Source organism: Copadichromis virginalis, linkage group LG1, assembly GCF_057382275.1.
Source record: "Copadichromis virginalis isolate Kocher_CV1m ecotype Utaka linkage group LG1, C_Virginalis_male_GT1.1, whole genome shotgun sequence".
In the NCBI taxonomy this organism is placed as follows: Eukaryota; Metazoa; Chordata; class Actinopteri; order Cichliformes; family Cichlidae; genus Copadichromis; species Copadichromis virginalis.
This window is the reverse complement of record NC_140618.1, coordinates 4,030,413-4,050,738: the sequence shown is the minus strand read 5'-3', so window position 1 is coordinate 4,050,738 and position 20,326 is coordinate 4,030,413. Positions and strand designations below refer to the sequence as shown.

The 20,326-nt window shown below is 40.7% G+C and overlaps 1 protein-coding gene across 1 annotated transcript; it reads left to right on the top strand.

Annotated features, from left to right (window-relative positions):
* The first annotated feature begins 5,435 nt into the window (after positions 1-5,435).
* On the top strand, positions 5,436-18,947 carry galr1b (galanin receptor 1b). Its single transcript, XM_085430456.1, has 3 exons — positions 5,436-6,301; positions 7,703-7,768; positions 17,496-18,947. Exons 1-3 carry the CDS (start codon positions 5,612-5,614, stop codon positions 17,811-17,813), a joined length of 1,074 nt encoding a protein of 357 aa, XP_085286582.1. The 5' UTR covers positions 5,436-5,611; the 3' UTR covers positions 17,814-18,947.
* The last annotated feature ends 1,379 nt before the right edge of the window (positions 18,948-20,326 follow it).

Sequence of the window (20,326 nt, the reverse complement as noted above, 5' to 3'; positions counted from 1 at the left end):
TTTTTTTTACCAAACCTAGCTGGCCCTGTGCGAAAGTCACTGCCCCCTTATACCTAATAAGTGGTTGGCAACAAAAACTGCAACCAGACATGTGTGATAACTGGCACTGAGTCTTACACATTGCTGGTGAGGAATTTTGGCCCACTCTTCCTTGTAAATTGTTTAAATCCAGCCACACTGGAGGGATTTCAAGTATGAACGGCCTATTTAAGGCCAAAGCATCTAAAATGGTTCGGAGTCAGACTTTGACTAGGCCTCTCCAAAATCACAGGTGGACGTGCTGGTGTGCACTTGAGCCAGACCTTCTCTGACGTTTTGAGGAGAGAGAACAGAATTCATGATTCCATCAGCTAGAGCAAGTGTCCAGGTCCTAAAGCAGCAAAGCAGTACCAGACCATCATGCTACCACCACCAAGTTTGACTGGTGGTATTATGGGTATGTTTATGAAATGCTGGATGTGTTTTTATGTGTGATTTGAACTCAAAAGGTTCAGCTTTTGTCACATCAGTCCAAATATTTTCCAAACTTGGAGATTTTTAAGATGTTTTTTGGCAAATGTGAGACAAACCTTTGTGTTCTTTTTTGTGAACAGTGTTCTTTTTTTTTACCAGGCTCTTTCTTATTGTTGAATCATGACCTCTGACCTTAACTGAGGCAAGTGAGGGCTGCAGTATTTTAGATGCGGTTCTTAGTTTTGTGACCTCCTGAATGAGTCGTTGATTTGCTCTTGGTGTAATTTTGGGAGGCTAGCTACTCGGGAATAAGTTCATCACTGTTACAAGTTTTCAACACTTTTTGATGATCAGATTGTTCAGAATGAACAACGGGCTGTGAGGTCAGCTCCTTGACATGATCCAGGAACTGACCTCACAGCCCGTTGTTCATTCGGTGGGCTGGTTTCCGATGTTGTGCAAATGTCCTGTTTATAAGGCTGGGGAAAGCTGCGGTCAGCTGAGAACAAAGAAGTCACTTGGATGGGTGACGAAACGTTTCTGCCACTGAAAACGCTGCGTCCAGATGAACAGAATCAACCTTTGGGGTCTTCACCATGGCTCACTGGAGTCTCACAGCCTTAGAAATGGCTTCGTAACCCTTTCCAGGCTGATAGATGTCACTGACTTTCTTTCTCAGTTGTTCTCGAGCTTCTTTAGATCAAGGAATGATGTTTCTTTTTGAGATCTTTTAACCTACAAAAATCAAAAGCTCTAAGATATCAGGACAAGGGTAAATATTTTTTTCATTCACATAATATGTTCATATGTTTGCATCTAATTATTTTGCTTACTCCAAGATATCAGTGCATTTATGATATGTTTACTTTCTTCATATGTGGTTTGTTTGTTGCACAGTGGTGTGAGTTATCTTTGAGGGAGCTGAGCTCACAGCTGGCTGCTTAGTTGAACTAATTTCTGAGTTATTGCATCTTTTTCTTCTTCTTCTTCCTTTGGGGGTATTCAAAAGTAAGGACACTAGTGTCATAATAAGCTGCAGAGAGGACCCAGCAGGCTGGTTGAACAATAATACGTAAGCTTTTTATTAACTAAAAACTAGAATTCCCAGAAGGCAATAAAAACAGGAATCCTAGAAAGGTTTGACGTAACAAGGGAGAAACAAGAGTAAGATACGTCAAGAACAAGCAGATAAATGTGCACACAAATGCACAGACAAACACAGACAAACACACCACTACCACCTCTCACTCACAGTCATGTTATTAAATGTCTGATGCCATAAATCAGACAGGAAATGAACCCTGTCATTGGTAAACATGTTGTCTGATCACCTTCTGCTTTGTTGATTACGTCAGGTTTTAATCACATTTACTCTTCATGAGAGTGCTATCAGCTGCACGAAGAGAAAAATATAGTTATCAAGTGGAAAAAGCATCAGTGCATCTGCCCATCTCAGACTCCCAGTGACTGTCAGTCTGTCTGTGGCCTTCTCGGCCTTCAGCTCACTCATTACTACTGACAATACGTTTTTTAACTGGGTTGAAAATACACAATTTGATTGTTATTAAAGTTATTCCATTTCCTACAAATGTTTCCTATAATTGTATGTATCTCTGACAGATGAATAAAATTCTGTTTCCAGCAGCAGGATGGAGTGCATGGCCCTGACTCTGAATGAGCTGCACTGATGATGTGATGTTTAACAGGTCCTGCCTGAAGGTTGCAGGTTTGTTGGAAATACAAAAAAAAGAAGAAGTGTGTGTGTGTGTGTGTGTGTGTGTGTGTGTACACACTGGTCCTTTTTAATTACATGAACAATAATAATATTAATCATGGTGGCGCTTTCAGGCTCAGCTGGGTGAGCTGCTGCTTAAATTAATCTGTTATGCTAGCGCTGCCTCTGTCACCTGTGACATGCGTCAACTTTATCAGGAAAGCATTACAGCTCTGCAGCAACTTCTCAAAGCTTCCACATTTTCAGTTTTAATTAGTGGAACAGTGACTCCAGGAAGTGGGATTTGCTGAATTTTAAAGCCCAGTTCATAAGTGATAGGCTCATTTAAATAAAACCAATTTTCCACTGCACACAAATGACACGTGATTTTTGATTTCATGTTACAGATTCAAGTTTATTTAGCAGTTGCTGCAAAGTCACAACAAACAGGAGAAACATTTTCACCACACATTAGAACAGTTGATTATGACTGCAGAATATTTGTATTAGCAATTTTAGTAGCATTATTCTTTAAAACTAGCTGAACAAATTATGAATGAGCTCTTTTTAGTGTCAAAGAAACATGAGGGGTACTTCCCAAAGTGGGACCTGCACAGGTCCACATGTCCTCCTGAGTCATGCTGCTCACTGCGATAGCCAAAGATATGCTAAACTACTCTGAACCGAATAATTAATCTAAGCTTGCACTGCAAGAACTAATCTGGGGTATGTGTGTCGAAGGTTTTCATTATGAAATTGTATGAATTAATGTAAGTTATAGTTGAAGCACAGAATTCAGCTGAAGCTCACAGTGACTTTACTGGGCAGGCCTATCCTTAACCATAATTCGTAACCTATGAAAACACTTAGTTATATTTAGAGTGCACACTTTTAATTAAAGGTCCTGGTCTGTTAACCTACTTTCTTATTTTGTCTTAACTTCTTTCTCTTGTTTTCTTTGCACTGGGGGGTACAGCTGCTGAGGGAGTGAAAGGAGCAGATCGGTACTGGCTGTTAAATACATGAAGTTATGAATGGATTGTACCAATTTTTGCGATATCATGGGTGGAAGAGATGATGAAACTAGTTACTTTAAATATGTTGTTCATATCATTTGACTTAGTTATTTAGATATTTTGGGTTTGATAACCATTAAGTGAAAGTAATAATTGAAAAGTAAGTTATTTTATTTCGTTTTTTGTAATCAGGTCATGTATTAGTGCGTGTCACCAATACGTGCTCAAGTTTATCTGATCAACACGTATTCAAGCTCCCATTCTTCTCTTGGATGTTAGGTGAGTTTATCTGAGCAGTTAGTTTATTACTCAGTTATATGTTAGCACTACAACGTAAGTTTTGTTTTGTTTATCTCCTTTAAAAGCTCCACCAAAACCAAAAATCTGACTTTTTTTGTTTAATTATTTTACATTTTCTGTAAAAAAAAATTTTTTAAACTACATGACTTTCCTCATGCTTGACCAGCTCAAGTAACAGTGACTGACTGATGTTGCACAACATTAAATTAAGTAAAGTTTTGTCCAAATATAATCTTATAAGCTGTATAAAAGTATAAGTATGAAAGCATAAAAAAAACCTTAATTACACAACAATATCTGTGTTCATTTAACATAAACAGCACTAGCGAGGCTGGTAAATATAAAATGGTAACTGACCCATTCAGAGCACCAGGTAGCAGAAACCAAACAGGTCCAAAAGTAATGAGGCAATGCGAGAGGAAGTGATATGTTGATTCATCAACAGGTTTTAACCTGGGTTACACGTTTATTATACTAGGAAAAAATATTAGGAACACTTTTCAATATGCAGTGAACCACCTCCTACTGCAACTTTAATGAGCATAAAAGAACAAAACTGGAATCTGTGCTGTTGTTTTGGGTTTCATTAGACTGCGTATGTGTTCTTAATAAAGTGGTTGGTTTAAAATATGGATTATTAACAGGCCACGGCTCCTACTTAGTTCTCCACAGCATCCTGAGCACAGGTGTGTTGCTCTGAAGCAGAACAGTACTTTTTCTCAGGCTTCTTGGTTCAGTAAAGACTGCAGGTTGAGAAGCACTCGTAGAAAATGTGTGATGTAATGTGTGATAATGTTATCTCACCAGATAAAACATAATCTGTGCGTGCAATGATCCACAGTTAGACTTATCAGCACGAGAGGATTTTAGTGTAACCGAGTTTAAAAGTTTAAAAGTGATCAGATATAGTCCGATTTTAGACTCACAGAAACTTTATCTTCGTTTTTTAAACTAAATATTGACGTGAATGAAACGCTGTGGTGACTCATAGCAGACAGTAAAAGCTCAGCGTGTACGAAGTGCCATCGAAATCAATCGAACTTGAGACACGCCTCGAAACTTCTGAACGGGAAATGGCAAACAAATTGCTCAACAAAATAAAAGCCTCGTTGGTCAAGACAGCTGGGAGCGACACAGAAAGTTTTGAGGAGGAGAAACATCACGAAACCCAGGTCACTGATATTCTGTTAGTTATTAGGAGAGAAAAACAGATACGAATAAATAAAAAAGCACTTTAAACCTATCAAAGAACATAAACAGAATCTATATTGTATAAACATGAGTTGATACAAAAATGGACAAAAAATAATGAGGAAAAAGCACAAAATATCAAACCAACTCTTAGTAGTTCAGCTTCATTCCTGCTCATTTTTGCAAAAGGTCGAACTCTTACACTCCACACTCATAGCGTTTAACTATATAAAGTGACCAGAAACCTATTATACAAGAATATACAGTGACAACAACAAATGCCATGCACTTTAGTCTCTATATCACAACATGTTAAAAAGTGACATTATCTCTGGGACACAAATCTTTAAAAATATGCATCTGATGTAAATAACAACAGGTCCATACTTTTTGTTTTAAAAAGTGTTGTTTGAGTTTCATAAAATGTTTGCACACACACTGCATTGGAGCTTTTTTATTTTTTTTATTTGCATTACTCCCTAAAAAGTGAACTTTTTGTTTTATAAATAATTTCAATTAACTAAATATCTCCTGAGCTTTTAAAGGAATCTGTTGACATCTTTAAGATGTAAAATTTCACCTGCTTTTTGTGCCTTCACTCTAATACTGTTTTATGTGCTCTGGTTCTCAGTGACGTTTTGTTTTGTTCTTTCTCAAGATGAAATGAAGATGCTTTGTTCACTGCTGAACATCTAGGTTCTTTATTAGCACGAATAAAAGTAAGAAATAGAGGACTACCTTTTGAATAACATGGCTTTACTTTGAAGTCCCCGGACAGGAAACAGCCTTCAACGTTTCCCTAAACTTGCAGTGTTTCCAGGAGTCCTCAGAGTCTCAGAGCTGACTCCGCTGCTGGAGGTGTTTGATCGGGATCATGGAGCTGGTCTTTCTGTCAGCCTGTCCCTCTCTGCACCTCTAACCCTCCAGCTGCCCCACTATGGCGCTCCCGGTAAACGACTCCTGCTCCGTGCCTGACCTCCCCGAGTTCAATCGGTCAGAGGACGACGGACACACACCGGAGTCGGTGATTGTGCCGGTGGTGTTCGGGATCATTTTCGTGTTGGGGGTGGTGGGGAACATTTTAGTGCTAGTAGTGATAGGGAAGGTGGGGTACAGCGCAGGTGGGGGAGGCGGCGGTGGAAGTGGAGGAGGAGTTGGGAGGCGCTCGCTTAGCCCGACCAACATCTTCATCCTGAACCTGAGCGTGGCGGACCTCGGCTTCCTGCTCTTCTGCGTGCCCTTCCAAGCCACCATTTACACTCTGCCGGAGTGGGTGTTCGGGGCCTTCCTCTGTACGTTTGTACACTACATCTTCACCGTCAACATGCTTGTGAGCATCTTCACGCTCGTGGCCATGTCCGTGGACCGCTACATTGCCGTGGTGCGCTCCAACAAATCTCTGAGCGTCCGGAGCCCAAGGAACGCACTGGCAGGGCTGTGCGTCATCTGGACGATGTCTCTGGTGTGCTCGGTGCCGGTGGCCAAGCACCAGGGCCTCATTAGCTACCACAACGGAACTTTCTGCTGGGAGGACTGGGCCGGAGCCTCCAAAAACGCCTACAAAGTGACCCTCCTGGTGTTGGGGTACCTGCTACCGCTGCTCCTCATCAGCTGCTGTTACACTAAGGTCAGTTCAAAATAGGAGGCATTTAACGGGGTAATGTTTGACTCCCAGCTGCAGTAAAACAGGCATTAAGAACAGAGCAGAAGGTCCAAAGGCCGTGCACAAAGTCCTGCAGATCATAAAAGCTGTGCGTAAAAACGCGCGTGAGGCGCGCACTCACCAGCACCGGTGTGGCGCTTCAGAATAAAACCAATTCAATAGGTCAGCTTAATGTGGGTCACATGTGATAAACCGATATGACCAAACTATGATAACATCATACAAAATACCCAGCTGAAGTTTCAGAATAAACGCACCAGACGCAGGTAAGAAGCTTTTGCTTCATCGTAATGATTATCGAGACATTTCCCAGAGGTTAAATATTCGTTTCCCCAACTGTTTTATTTAAATGAAACTTAACATCAAATATGGTTCATTTTCTTTAAACCAGGCAGTAAAAACATCAGCATCCTAGACCCCTGATAACCGGTTTAATATCCATCCTCTGCATTTAAATTTATGATCAGACTGTCAGAGATCTGTGAGCGTCAAAGCTGATCTGTTATAAGTCAGTCATAAATAACCGTTCAGCGATACCTGTAGCAGTTATTATCAGTTTATGTGTAAAATATTTTCTGATTCATTCATTAATTGCTTTAAAACGCAATTAATCACATTTTCTGCTAATAAAAGTCTGGAATCCAGCCAAAGAAAAATCTCTGAACACGTTTGCACTGTTTAATAAACAAATAATACAAAAATATTAATTTTACATATAAATTCAGTTCTGATGGGTTAACCATTTGCTCTCACTTATTTAATAAACAAACAAAACTTACAAAATAATAAGTATTAAATGAGTACAAGTCCGTCCTTCCATCAGCTTATCCCCTTCAGGTTCACAGGGGGGCTGGAACCAATCCCAGCTTGCCACTGGAATGTGAAAAATGTATTTATTTTATTGGCGAAGTGCTTTTAATACCTACAGATTGTTGACTTGAACTACACATTGATTAGATTAAACAGATTTAAAATGAACATTTCTGTTGCTTCCTGAAAGTGGCTGTAATTCGGTTACCAGGGAACTAATTAATAAATAAATCCACAATAAATTCCAGGTTCATTTATTTGGATTTTTTTCACGGTTAAAGTCACTTATCAGATAAAAGTGTCAAGCTGAAGTAGCACAGAGTCAGTTTGTGTTTATGTAACAGCCGACTGTCACAATAAAAGTCCTCTGGTGTGGCCTGTGACTTCCTCCAGCTGGCATCTAACTGTGTAACTTTAACCTTCAGCTGCTGATATGAGTACAAGTTGACCAAGTTGATGCATTTGCTGTTTACAGACCAGTTGATCCGTTTTTGATAAATCATTAAGAAGTATTTCCTTCAAAATTAATCTGTCTGCTCTACTTTTTCTCTCCAGATTTTATTTCATCTCCATAAAAAAATGAAGAACATGTCCAAGAAGTCTGAGCGCTCCAAAAAAAAAGTAAGGGTCTCCTCTTCCTTCTGTGCTGCGCTGCATGCAGGGAGACCAAGCATACGATTACCTTCTGTGGAAGAATCACTCAGTTGTAAATGCATTACACATGGCTCGTGAATTAAAAAGGCTGCAGGTGTTCCAGCTTTTATTTTTAATGAGTTGTTGGAAAGACAGCTTGCTGTTTCCTGTAAGTAAACTTTCATCCAAACTGGTAGGGACTATGGGTCTGGTACTGGTACAGCAGCAAGCCAGTGCACAGTATTATCAAACCATACAGGAAAAAGAGAGAGTCAAAACTGAAAACGAGCACCAGCGGGCTGTTTGAACACTGTTACTGTTACGATGAAGAGATGCTGAGGAGGATTCCCTGTAACAGGATGATTGGCAGCTGTATTAACTGTAAGAAATTAGTTATTTTATATGAAACTTTTGGCTGCCAGGCTATGTTTTTTTTCTCCCAGAATATAAACAGGTTCTTTAATTAAAAAAAAAAGGAAACAGGTTCATTATGAAGAACTGGCTCATCTTAAAAGGTTTTGCCTGAAAAAGAAACTTATGAGCTCCTCTAAAACAATAGCAGCTGGCACTGAAGGTGGTCTTTTCTTCTTGGCGCTGTCCTCTCTGTCTTCTTTCTCTGTGAGCCACATGGAGAGAACAGTTACGTTTAAAGGAGAGATAAGAAAAGGAGCGTTAGCAGAGCTTGAACGTTGATCTGTTTTTCTTACAGGAAACACAGCTCAGTTCGGGAGATAAAGAAGCTGTAACAGGGATGACGTGGAGAGGGTAGTTTTAAAAAAACAAATAAGAAAAAAGTGGTGCCTACCTGAATGCACATGCAGCCATCTTGTTTTATCAGCAAATATTTTTTTGTTTTTGCATATATTTTGTTTTTTAGAAATGCATACGCTTATAACTCTGGTGCTTAGCACATAGAAGTTCTTCACAAACTAGAATGTTTAGTGGTAAAAAGGAACCGCATTCATTTGAAATGTGGGGAAACGTTGCCCATCTCGAGCATCTCTTCTGGAGCATGTTGCCCCGTGTTTGCATGGGTTCTCTAGCTTTTTATCTTCTCTACAATAAGTTGTAATCCTTAATTGAAACAGCATCTGAGTTGTTAGAGCAAAGAGTCTGGTGTAAGACAGCACCTGTTTCTTTTAGGTCTGGTGGACCTCCCCCATGGCATTTCATACTACGGCAAAATAAATAAGTAATAGATAAACAATAAAATATCAGAAAATTTGTGTTTTTTCACTATGTACCATAAAAACGGATCATTTTCACGGTAACAAAAAGCAAAACAAAATACATATTCTGCCAGTTAAAAAATGTCTGATTTTGGATTACGGGACGGTCTGCGTAATGTGCTAATAGAACTGTTTCTGTAATTTTACACATTTATTTCTTAGAATTTAAGCCCAAATCAAATCAGCATTTCTTTATAGAAAAAAAGAGATGTATTTTTGAAATTGGACTTCTTTCCCTTGTATTAGAATATCAAACTGATTACATCTGTAGTTGAACATCAGTTTTCTGTCACGCTGAGGAACTCTGAATGTCTTTTCTCTTTGCTGGGGGCGGGCCAGTTAGCGTCTTTACCAGGCATGGCTCTATGAGGGGGCTATGTCTCCTTTTTCAGATTGCTGACACTTTGCTTTCAGAGACCCTGCCAGGGGCATTTGTCACCAGCAATACTGATCTTGGGATTAATTGAGCAAGGACACCCCCATCACACCATGATAAGGGTGGAGAGGTATTTGAAACTAATGAAGTTGATTTTTGTTATTCTATTTAAAATGTATGCTTTGGTCTGCATAATATGGAACCTCAGGTTTAAAGCCACTGAGGGAACAAGAAAAAATCAATATAATATGATTAAACATCACCATCACAGTCAAACCTGTTCAGCCAGCAGCTCAGTTGTGTTAGCTCACCTGCCCCATCATGTAGGTCATAGTTTGCCCAGAGTGTGACAGCTGTGGAGCAGTAGAAGTTCAACATGACAGGTGTGGGCGACAAGCCTCAAAGATTGAGTTACTTGGTCCTAGCTGGCAGGCGACAGTGTGCAGATCTCCCGTACCAACAGATCAGAGAGACATTAGCTACAGGCAATTTACAACAAAGTATCTGCTGCTTCTCGGGTCAGTGGAGCAGGAATAAACGCTACTGGGTAAATATTTAGACAACAGGACTAAGAATAGAGGAGATTCCCACAAAGTCTGAAGAGGAGAGAAATGTTGGGCCTTCATTCACACCAGTTCCATCCTCTGTGGAAACAAGAGACACCATAACACTGATAACAATTATGTAAGCGCTCACGTCAGATTGATGTTTCAGTGTCACGGAAACACCAGCCAGCTGAGTTCTTTGTGAGGACATACTGCTGTATATATAAATATATCCCAGCTCGCCCTGTGGACGGTCTTTATCCTTCAAGCTCGGATCCACCAGACCCAAGTCAACCAGAGGACTCGGGCCTTGAGGGTCCTGGGCTGTATCGTTCCCAGGACTGCGCTCTTCTGGACAGATTCCTTGGATGACGTTTCTGGGATCTGCTGGAGTCAACAGCCTAGTTTGAGGGTCACTGCCCCGAGTGCTCAGATCAGACCATTTTTTGCCATCACCCTCCACATCTCTCAAGCTCCTTTCTCAGACCTTGGTACTTCTTGAACTTTTCACGTTCCTTCTTCCTGATGTTGTTATCCTGTCTTCCTCTGCTTGTCCACCACTATGTCCAACTGGTTAGCCCTCACCAGTTTGTCCCTCTGTATCTGGAAGTCCCACAGGATCTTGCCTTGGTCATTCTCAACAACCCAAGGATCACCTGCAGGGCGTAGGTCAGGGGTGGGCAATTCCAGGCCTCGAGGGCCGGTGTCCTGCAGGTTTTAGATCTCACCTTGGGTCAGCACACCTGAATCACATGATTAGTTCGATACCAGGCCTCTGGAGAACTTCAGGACATGTTGAGGAGCTAATTTAGCCATTTAAATCAGGTGTGTTGGTTCAAGGACACATCTAAAACCTGCAGGACGCCGGCCCTCGAGGCCTGGAGTTGCCCACCCCTGGCGTAGGTGTTGATTGCCTGGGTCGTGTTCTTCCTCTACAGCTCACTCCTCAGAAGTTGCATTATTCTCTGCAGGATTTTGGTGGGTGTGACTTTCCTTGTGGCCTCTTCATGGTCTTCATTTTCCTATTCCCAGGCACTTGCAGCTGCCCTCGAGTGTAAATTTCTGGTAGTGCAATCCCCTCAGTTCTGGCTACCTTCCTTCTCTCTGTTACCATCTGACTACACATCTGTAGTCCGAATGACATTCTGATGTGATTGCTGTACCTCCTTGTGGTGTGTATCAGTGAATTGATTTCTCGTTCATGTTGGGTTGCGTCCTCATCCCAGATGCTCTTAAAGTATTGCTCTGTCTCCAGCTGTAGTGGGGCTGTTCTCATACTGTTCCCCTACCTTGGATGGTTCAGTGGAGAACATCTGGTTTATTGTCCTAGATTCTATCTCTATGGTATACCAGAGGGATAGAAGCTTCTAAGGCCTCAGATATAGATAGCTTTCAGTACTACTTTTTAGGCACCCCTTAGAGAGGGGGTGCACAGTTGCCCCATCCATCCTCTCCAATGCCTGGGTCTGGCTCTTGGCTGGGTACTGAAGTTTGTCAATCTCTGCTCTCTGCATCTTTATGCATCGCCATGATCTCCGCAAGCATCTGGCCCAGCAGCTGGACCGGCTGTGCGGGCTGCGGGTCTGCCCGTGCACTGCTGGCTCTGGGTCCATTGTGTAACTGACCCATTTAAAAAAAAGGGCCATGGGTCATACTCGAACCCGGGCTTGCTACTCTCAGGCATGTGATATATGACCGTATGCTCATCTAACTGAGCTAAACCACAATTGGAGAAGGCATAGAGAGGGCTTAAGCTAACACATTAAACCGGAGATGGCCGCCGTGTATTAAATTTATTTCAACAAAGTAACTGTATTCTGATTACCACCTTTTTAAATGGTAAGTGTAACAGAATACAGTTACTCATATTTTGTATTTTAAATACGTAACGCCGGTACATGTATTTCGTTACTCCCTAACACTGCACGCACGCACACACACACACACACACACACACACACACACACACACACACACACACACATATATATACAATATGTGGTCAGAAATATGCAAAACACCCAAAATAGGCATAAATAAACCAAGAAATGTTTCATCAGTTCTTTCCTGTTACAATATTTGTGCAAGGTTTTATGCTGGTGTGACATGGTTAGATAACACACTTGATTAAAGTGTGAGAGCAGAAACATCATATGAATTCACACAAACAAGAAAGACAATAAAACCATGTAATAAAATATAACAACGCATCGTATGACTAAACAACACCTGTGAATTTATTATGTTTGAAATTAAATAAGGGGCTGGAAACTTGGCACCTTTCAGTGCTTTCCATCCGGACTACATTAGTTTGTTTGAATTTACAAATATTTGCATCAACTTATGAAATAAGAGGACCTGTGGAACAGAATCCATCCGTCCATCCTCTTCCGCTTGTCCGATTCAGGGTCGCGGGGGCGCTGGAGCCTATCCCAGCTGTCTTTGGGTACACACTGGACAGGTCACCAGTCTGTGCATTCACATTCACACCTATGGGCAATTTAGATGTGAACCCCACTAACTGCATTTCTTTGGACTGTGGGAGGAAGCCAGAGTACCAGAGAGACCTCCTGCAAACACGGGGAAAACATGCAACCTCCACACAGAAAGATCCTGACCTGATGGTGAACTCAGGGCCTTCTTGCTGTGAGGCAAGCATGCTGCAGTGGTTAGCACACCAAACAACCTTTTCAAAATATTTCTTGGAAAAGTCCTCAACTCCATATTAAGCAATCAGCTGAGATTTTCCATCTGGGCACTGTTTAGTGCAGTTTTGTCTGTCGGTGGCATTAGTGAGTCTGTTGCTCTTAACTTGCCAGGGTTACTGTTATAAAGAAAAACACATTAGTCCAACAGCTCTTTAAAATAGAATCCAGTGTGTCCATATTCAGACGCTGAGCATGCAGTGGACATGTGGCTCTGTACAACCTTTTAGAAAGGTCGTGGAATCTTTAATGCAGCTGAAAACAGAGAGATTGTTTCCATATAAACAGTATAATGTTTCAGCAGATGTTCGGGTTGAGTGCTGAGTCTCATCTCTTCACGTAAGACTGCAATAAAATTTTACGACGCAGATTTAGCTGCAAAAAACAATGATTTCAACACAAGAGTTCAAAAAACAAGAAGACCCGGCATGATTACTTTGGAACTGAGATCATCTCGGAGGACATGCTTTTTTCCATTTCCAGCCTCGCTGTCAGACACGCAGTCAGCTGTTATCTTCAGTCTCATACAATGAAACGCAGACGTCTCGGTCGCTGGTCAGTTTCATCTGCCCACAGTCCTGAGGATGAATAGTTTTATTGATCTTTGTGCAGTAAAGAGAGAAAAAACTAAATCGAATCAGTGTTCGCTGTGTGAACTTTTAAATCAACAACAGATCCCCACAGTACACCTTCATCAGCTGTCTCCTACTTCTTGTAAGGGTCTCGCAGCCTCTATGGAGTTACTCTGTCTCCATGTCTTCAAGAGATTTTCAGGTTTAGCGCTGGCTTTGATTCAGTGATATTCAAATCAGGACTCTGCTTGGTTTGTTGGGCTCAGATGCCTCCTGATGGTGATGGAGGAGAAGTTAAATATACGAGTGAATACATCTTGTAATGCTCAAATATAAAATTAGTTGATGTTTGAAGATGTTTGAAACCCAGGATTCAGCCGAGCACCATCCTTCACCTGAGAGAAATTTTATTTTTGTGAGACTCAGTTGTGGAAAATGTAAAAGTGAGCGTAGCTGGATTGCTTTCAGCGCTCAGAGTCTGTTTGTACGTCTGAAGTGGACAGACTGTCATCTATCACCTGTCGGCCGCTCTGTTTGGATATATTATAAAGCCCTGCGTATTTTATCATTGTCCATCAGCTAACACACTCACCTGCTTTTGCATCAGACTAGTCTTAAACCCACAAAAGTCGCAAAGGCTCCACAGTTTTAGTCTTGGCTACATCAGCTTTGCTTGATTTACAGTTCAAAGTAATCCTTGAATGTTACACTGGGCCTTAATTCAGGCTTTCAGGTCATCTTCTGTCTGAAAAAAGATGCTTTAGCTCCCTTTAACTGGTGCTTCTTTCAAACAAAAAAAAAGGAACAGCTGTGTGCCTGAGATGATCATATTAGAGATATCCGCCCTCATTGACAGCAGGTGGGAGTGGAAACAAAGCAGTCTGAAGTCTGAGCTTCTGGCTCTCAGGGAGTACTTTGGCCATGTTTGTTATGATCATCTTCAAATGTAATAGTATATATACAGTATGACAGACGTTAAAAACAAGCATAACAAATATTTTTGGGTCTCTCAGACAGAGATTACAACGTGAGAATATTTTAGGACATGTGGGAGTTTTTCTGGAGAGAAGATGACACTTTAACGAATGTTTGTTTTTTTGCAACTTGAAATTTGCAAAATTTTCTGAAAGTGTAGCCATGTAAACATTAGTGGTGTGCTTTAGTTTGGAGGATGAATGAAGTGCTGTCTGTAACAGGATTAGACTTTGTGAGAGCAAACAAGAACAAAACAACCCTTTTATGGAAAAGAGCATGGAAACTGTGAACAGTCAGGACACTTGTAGAAATCAAGTGAAGTGAACATTTTCATGAGAGCATAATGAAAGAATCTTTGCAGACGGGATACTAAGTGAGTGTGAACACATTTTAAAAAAATCAGACATAACTGGGACAAAGCAGTGAGGACTTTTGGGAGAGCGAAAGCTTAATAAATGAGAGCTGAGAAGCTTTTGTTGCCGAGTTGAAGTGTGAAATGGCAGCTGCCTGTGTGGGAGAAGAGGCTTTTTAATTAGATTAAATATTGACATGAACTGAGTATGGATAAATGTGCGGTTCCAGGGTTGTGGGCGGAAATGTGATGTGCTGACTTTGGAGATGAGTCACGGTAAAAATATGACAACAAAAAAATAGGTTTGAAGCTGTTAAGACAAACACTGAACTCATATATATTTCAGGATGTAGTGTCTGGGGATGGGTTATTACTTTCTCTGTTATTACTTTCATTTTTTTAAAGTCAGTTCTTCATTGCCAAAGATTTACAAGAAATGCAGATATTCTTTGAGAACAGCTTGTTAAAGCTCCATCTATAATCAGGCCTATGTTCAGTTTCTGCTGTGAAGTATTTCAGCAGTAAAACAGCGACACACTGTTAAGTGATGTGTTTACCGAGTGCAGGTGAGGTGAAGTGGAGCAGGATCGGTGTCTGCATTATTGGCCGAGTCTTTGAAGTCCAGACCTGCCTTCTGACAGTTAATAATTAATAGTTATCATCTCCTTGCCCCAAGTTTGGAGATTTTTATTTAAAAAAAACAAAGAAACAAACTTTTGTTTAGGATTTTTTGGTCGCTAGAAGATGCATTTACTGTCCAGTGATTGCCAAGACTTGCGATAGCTTACGGTTTTGTAATGTGGACCTTACACAGTTAATTCACACTTAACCCTGTGACCCTTGGAAACATCACGCGGTTTGAATCTTGCTTCTCAAAAAAGGACAAACTCTGATCTCCATTAGTTTCCAAGTGACTACAGTAACAAGAGATAACATAAAACATGAAAGGTAAAATAAATAGCCATTACCATCTTACGGGTAAAGTACAGATTAAGAAATAGTTCATGAAACAATATTTAGGTCTTTGGTATGTTTCAAAAAGATATTTTAAATAAACTATCACAGCGGAGGAAACTCAAAGTCCCAAAACAGACTGGGATGATAAGAGAAGGGCTGACGATGACTTAGCGGTCTAAAAAAGTACCGAAAAAAACTCTAGGCAGATAACTGTGACAAACACACAAAAACAGTCTGACAAAGAGTGATCGTGGACCACTGGAATATAAGCTGGGGAGCCAGCAGGATGAGTGGTGACAGGTGAGTTTGAGTGTAATGCGCTCATGATGATGCAGAGGGATATTTGATCTATCTTGGGTTACTTTTTCGCTGGTTATGGTCATATGGAGCCTAAATTTCTGTTTTATATTGTAACGTAGAGATCCTACGATAATACAGAGAAACCGCCAACAATCAGACAAGTTCTTGGTGACAGTTGGAAGGAAAAACTCCCTTTCACAGCACGTCTTTCATCCTGTCTTCCTTCTCTCACCCCAACCGGTCGCAGCAGATGGCCCCGCCCCTCCCTGAGCCTGGTTCTGCCGGAGGTTTCTTCCTGTTAAAAGGGAGTTTTTTCCTCCCACTGTCGCCAAAGTGCTTGCTCATAGGGGGTCATATGATTGTTGGGTTTTTTTCTCTGTATGTATTATTGTAGGGTCTACCTTACAATATACAGCGCCTTGAGGCGACTGTTGTTGTGATTTGGTGCTGTGTAAATAAAATTGAACTGAATTGAATTTTAACAGGAAAAAACAGGCTCAGGGAGGTGCAGTTGGAGTGGTTATTGTTTGCTTTGCAATAATCGCACCAAAAATAAGATTTCTGAGAACTGAAAAGAATAAACTAAGAGAGAAAAGCTCTGTATTAAAATAAAGACAAAAATATGGAAAATAATGTGATTCTAGTGATTCACAGATATAATGGTAACATACTGTAGTTAATGAGCATTTAAAAGGGGACCAATTATTCTAATTTCTAGCACATTCATTCATTTATTCATGGACTCTGATAGATTTGCTTTTGTTATTTTATTTGCTGCCCTGCTCTTGCAGTTTATCATTCACTTTAAGTCAAAATTCCTCTGATTGGCTGCACCTCACAAAGGGTTTTGAACCACAGGTGAGTCAGCCTGCCGTGGTCACAGTCAGAGGCATGTGCCCGAGATGGCATTTTAACAATATTCTCCCTCTAGGACATCATGCAGATCCAATAGAAGAAAAACCTGTCTGAAAGTGAGTGTGCAGAGCAGTCTGAAGCCTGAGCTGCAAGTGGCGGGTTGACGATGGCTGACTCCTCCAGTCCTCAAGTTGAAGCATCATTGGGAAAAATGCCAAACTCCAAATTACCGCTGATGGATCCATTGGAGTGTGTGATAATAAGAAAGTGCTGTCTGAATATTTGTGTAAATGGGTGAAGTGGCTTGTTATTGGCTCAGAGTAGAACAATGCTATATAAGTCCATTTACCTCCTGGCTCGCGGAGATTAGTTGTACATATTTTGGCCTCATCATTCAAATATTTTTCCATGTTTAATATGAACATCCGCCACTGAAAAAGTATATACAGAAAATAAGGAAAGAATAACAGGATTACTTTGAGTGGTGGCGGTGGTGGACTTTAGAGGATAATATTGAGGAATATTAATGGAGATTTGAGGAATCTTTGAGGAGTGTTTGGTCAATATTTGTCGGGCATATTTCTAAGTGTTTGGAAAGTGAATTCACATTGTTTATGGAGTTTTGGTTTAGTATGTGTGGGGAGCTCGGAGAGTATTTGTAAAGTGATTAGGGAGTGTTTGTGGACTATGTGGAGTGTTGGAGAAGTCACTGGCTGAGTGATGGTGATGGTGGAGCACTGGTGAAGTATTTAGACGTTTAGGAGATTACTGCCGGAGTATACAGGGGCGTGCTGATATACTGTACGACTACATCCTGTAGATTCACACATATGTTATCTCTCCCTGCAGACGGCTCAGACGGTCCTCCTGGTCGTCACTGTCTTCACTATCTGCTGGATGCCCCACCACATCATCGTCATGTGGGCGGAGTTCGGCACTTTCCCCCTGACCCAGGCGACCTATGTCTTCCGCCTCGTGTCCCACTGCCTGTCCTATGGAAACTCCTGTGTTAACCCCATCCTGTACGCCTTCCTGTCTGAGAACTTCCGCAAAGCTTGTCGCAAGGTCTTTACCTGCTACTTCCTGTACCCGCCGCCTCCCACAGAAAACGTGGTTCGTTTTCGCATGGAAAACTTCTCCACCACACACTCCACCACCAACATATGAAGGGCCAAGATAAATGACGCTCAGGGTGCTTATCTAGCAGTAAATGAGGGAAAGCTTTTTCTGAGTGGATCTGCTGCAGGCAGGTCACATGAAAATAAGACGGCACGTGATTGGAGGATTTATTCACAAGAAAACAAGAGACTCATCAGAAACTTGCAGAGCCTGCTGGACTGCTTTAAGTTTTGTGTAAAGATATTTCAGATATTGTTTTTAAGCTTTAAACTTAATATTAAAAAAAACATTTTGTGATGTGTTGGTTTTTTTATCGAAAATTTTGAAACTTTCATACTTTTATGTTTTTTTTTGTTGTTGCTTTTTTTTTAAATAAGAAGAATTTTTTCAGACCATTAACGCAACCTGAAATCTTTCAGTTTGAAAATGTAAACTGTCATCATATCATACGGTATACAAACGAAATATACATAAACGTTTACATTTTTCATATTTTTATTCATTTTGTTTGGACTGACCGAGAGTCTAAAAGAAAGACATGCGAGTTTAAAGTAACCAGATCAGTTAAAAAATGTAATTATATTTAAAATATAATAAATAATTCTGCAATTTGTTTTTACAAAAATTAATTAATTACTTAAAAAAAACCTTTAAATCTGTATTTCAGTTTTAATGGTGTAAAATTATTTATCTATTTATAATAATTGTGCTGGTTCAGATTATAATTTCAGTTTTTTATAATTCAGTGTTTTTTATTCATTGGCAACCTTTTCGAACCTTTGAAAACATGAAATCTGAATATTTATCCCGATTCAAATGACATTTATAACATCTGGAGTTTGTTTGTGTCTCACGTTATGAAATTAGGTCTGATTCATTAAAAATGTATTAATAATTAATGAAGCTCGTTCAGCTTTGGTCCACAGTCAAACTTTGTGTTTCCTTTCTTTTAGGGGACAGAGAACAGAAATGACCATTTGGATGTGATGAATGTGTGTGCATGAAAGACAATAACACATGTTTATGGACAATTACTCCACATTAGCAACGTACTACCAATGATTTGACTTAACTAGGCAGTGAGCAAGGTCTGTATTTGATGATCTGTGTAATATTTATAGTGTGTGTAATCACAGGTGTTTGACCACAGTTTCTTTGTGTGTAAATAAAGTATGAACTGACTTCAACAAGCGTTGGACTCTCATGTCTATGTGAAGGGCATTAGTGCCAGTATATGTGCAGAGCGAAGAAGAAAAGAAGAAACATATATATGGCATCAAATGAAAACCCGGCAAATAAAAGTGAATAAAACTACCATCTTTATTAAAACGTAAAAGCATAACAAAGGGAAGCAATTGTAATATTCTGTACTCTCGTACTGTTTGGTTAAACATGGTGATGTCAAGTATATCGCTGTATTCTATTATACTATACTGTGTATACTATACAACAGCGGTCCCCAACCCCCGGGCCTCGGACCGGTACCGGTCCGTGAGTCGTTTGGTACCGGGCCGCGAGAGTTGAGGCTCAGGTGTGAAATGTCTGGTTTTCAGGGTTTTATCGGTTTTCAGCGTTAGTTTGTTACCGTTTTTATCGTTAACTCGGTTTTCCTGGGTCTTTTCATGTGTGTTATGAATAAATCTTCTTTTTTTCGGTACCGGTACTGGTTTTATTTTGTTGTATTTATCCGCGACACCTTAAAGGCCGGTCCGTGAAAATATTGTCGGGCATAAACCGGTCCGTGGCGCCAAAAAGGTTGGAGACCGCTGCATTAGACTACACGTATGACCAAACATAACGACATATTCATATAGTGCTTTATTCAATACGCTTTCTATACCTGCCAGCCAATGTGGAATCACCAGTTAACCTAATATAAAGCATTTCTGTAAGTTCAGTAAGGAAGATCTGTAATCAATCATCTGACTACTTTCCTGGGTGTTAGTTCTGTTCTTTACATCACTACCTCTTTCTCATGCTGTCAGCCTCAGTACCGTCATCATTAATCTAGTCAAATCATCGTCTTCTTGCCCACCTTCTTTGAGCCACTCTGCCTCCAATTCACGTAGTTTAAATCTGTGCTCTCCATCTGCAGGGGAGGGGTGGAGATGTGCGTTTAGGGTGTGGTGTCAGGTGAGGCTGACTCACAAACCTGACCCCAATCATCTGATCATGTCTCCCCACTTGCGTATGTCGCTAGGAACTGAAGAGAGAACTGCGCGTGGTGTGAAGCTGAAGGAGGGCAGCTTGAAAGCTCCTGCAGAAAGCGATCGAAATTTAAAAACAAACACTGAGTGTGTAACGCTGTGTGAATACGTCCTTTATTATCACATTCTCCTTTTTACACTCGTGGAACCCACCCTCCTTCCCATCTCCACCAGACAGTCGCCTCAATCAGTCAGACCTCAGTCCTCATCTTCACCTCCGTCAGCATCCAGACTCCAGGGGCTCATGTCCTAAATCCTATCACTGCTGCGATTCCTTCATGCCATGATGGGTCATAGGAGTCAAATCACCAGATACATTAATTTCTCCTTCTCAATAAATCAAATTCTTACAAG

Bases quoted from the DNA above. Each gene is read 5' to 3' on its own strand.
- galr1b (XM_085430456.1), top strand. From the start codon at position 5,612: ATGGCGCTCCCGGTAAACGACTCCTGCTCCGTGCCTGACCTCCCCGAG. The intron at 6,302-7,702 runs GTCAGTTCAAAA...TTTTCTCTCCAG, and splicing joins TCAGCTGCTGTTACACTAAG to ATTTTATTTCATCTCCATAA. The intron at 7,769-17,495 runs GTAAGGGTCTCC...CTCTCCCTGCAG, and splicing joins CTGAGCGCTCCAAAAAAAAA to ACGGCTCAGACGGTCCTCCT.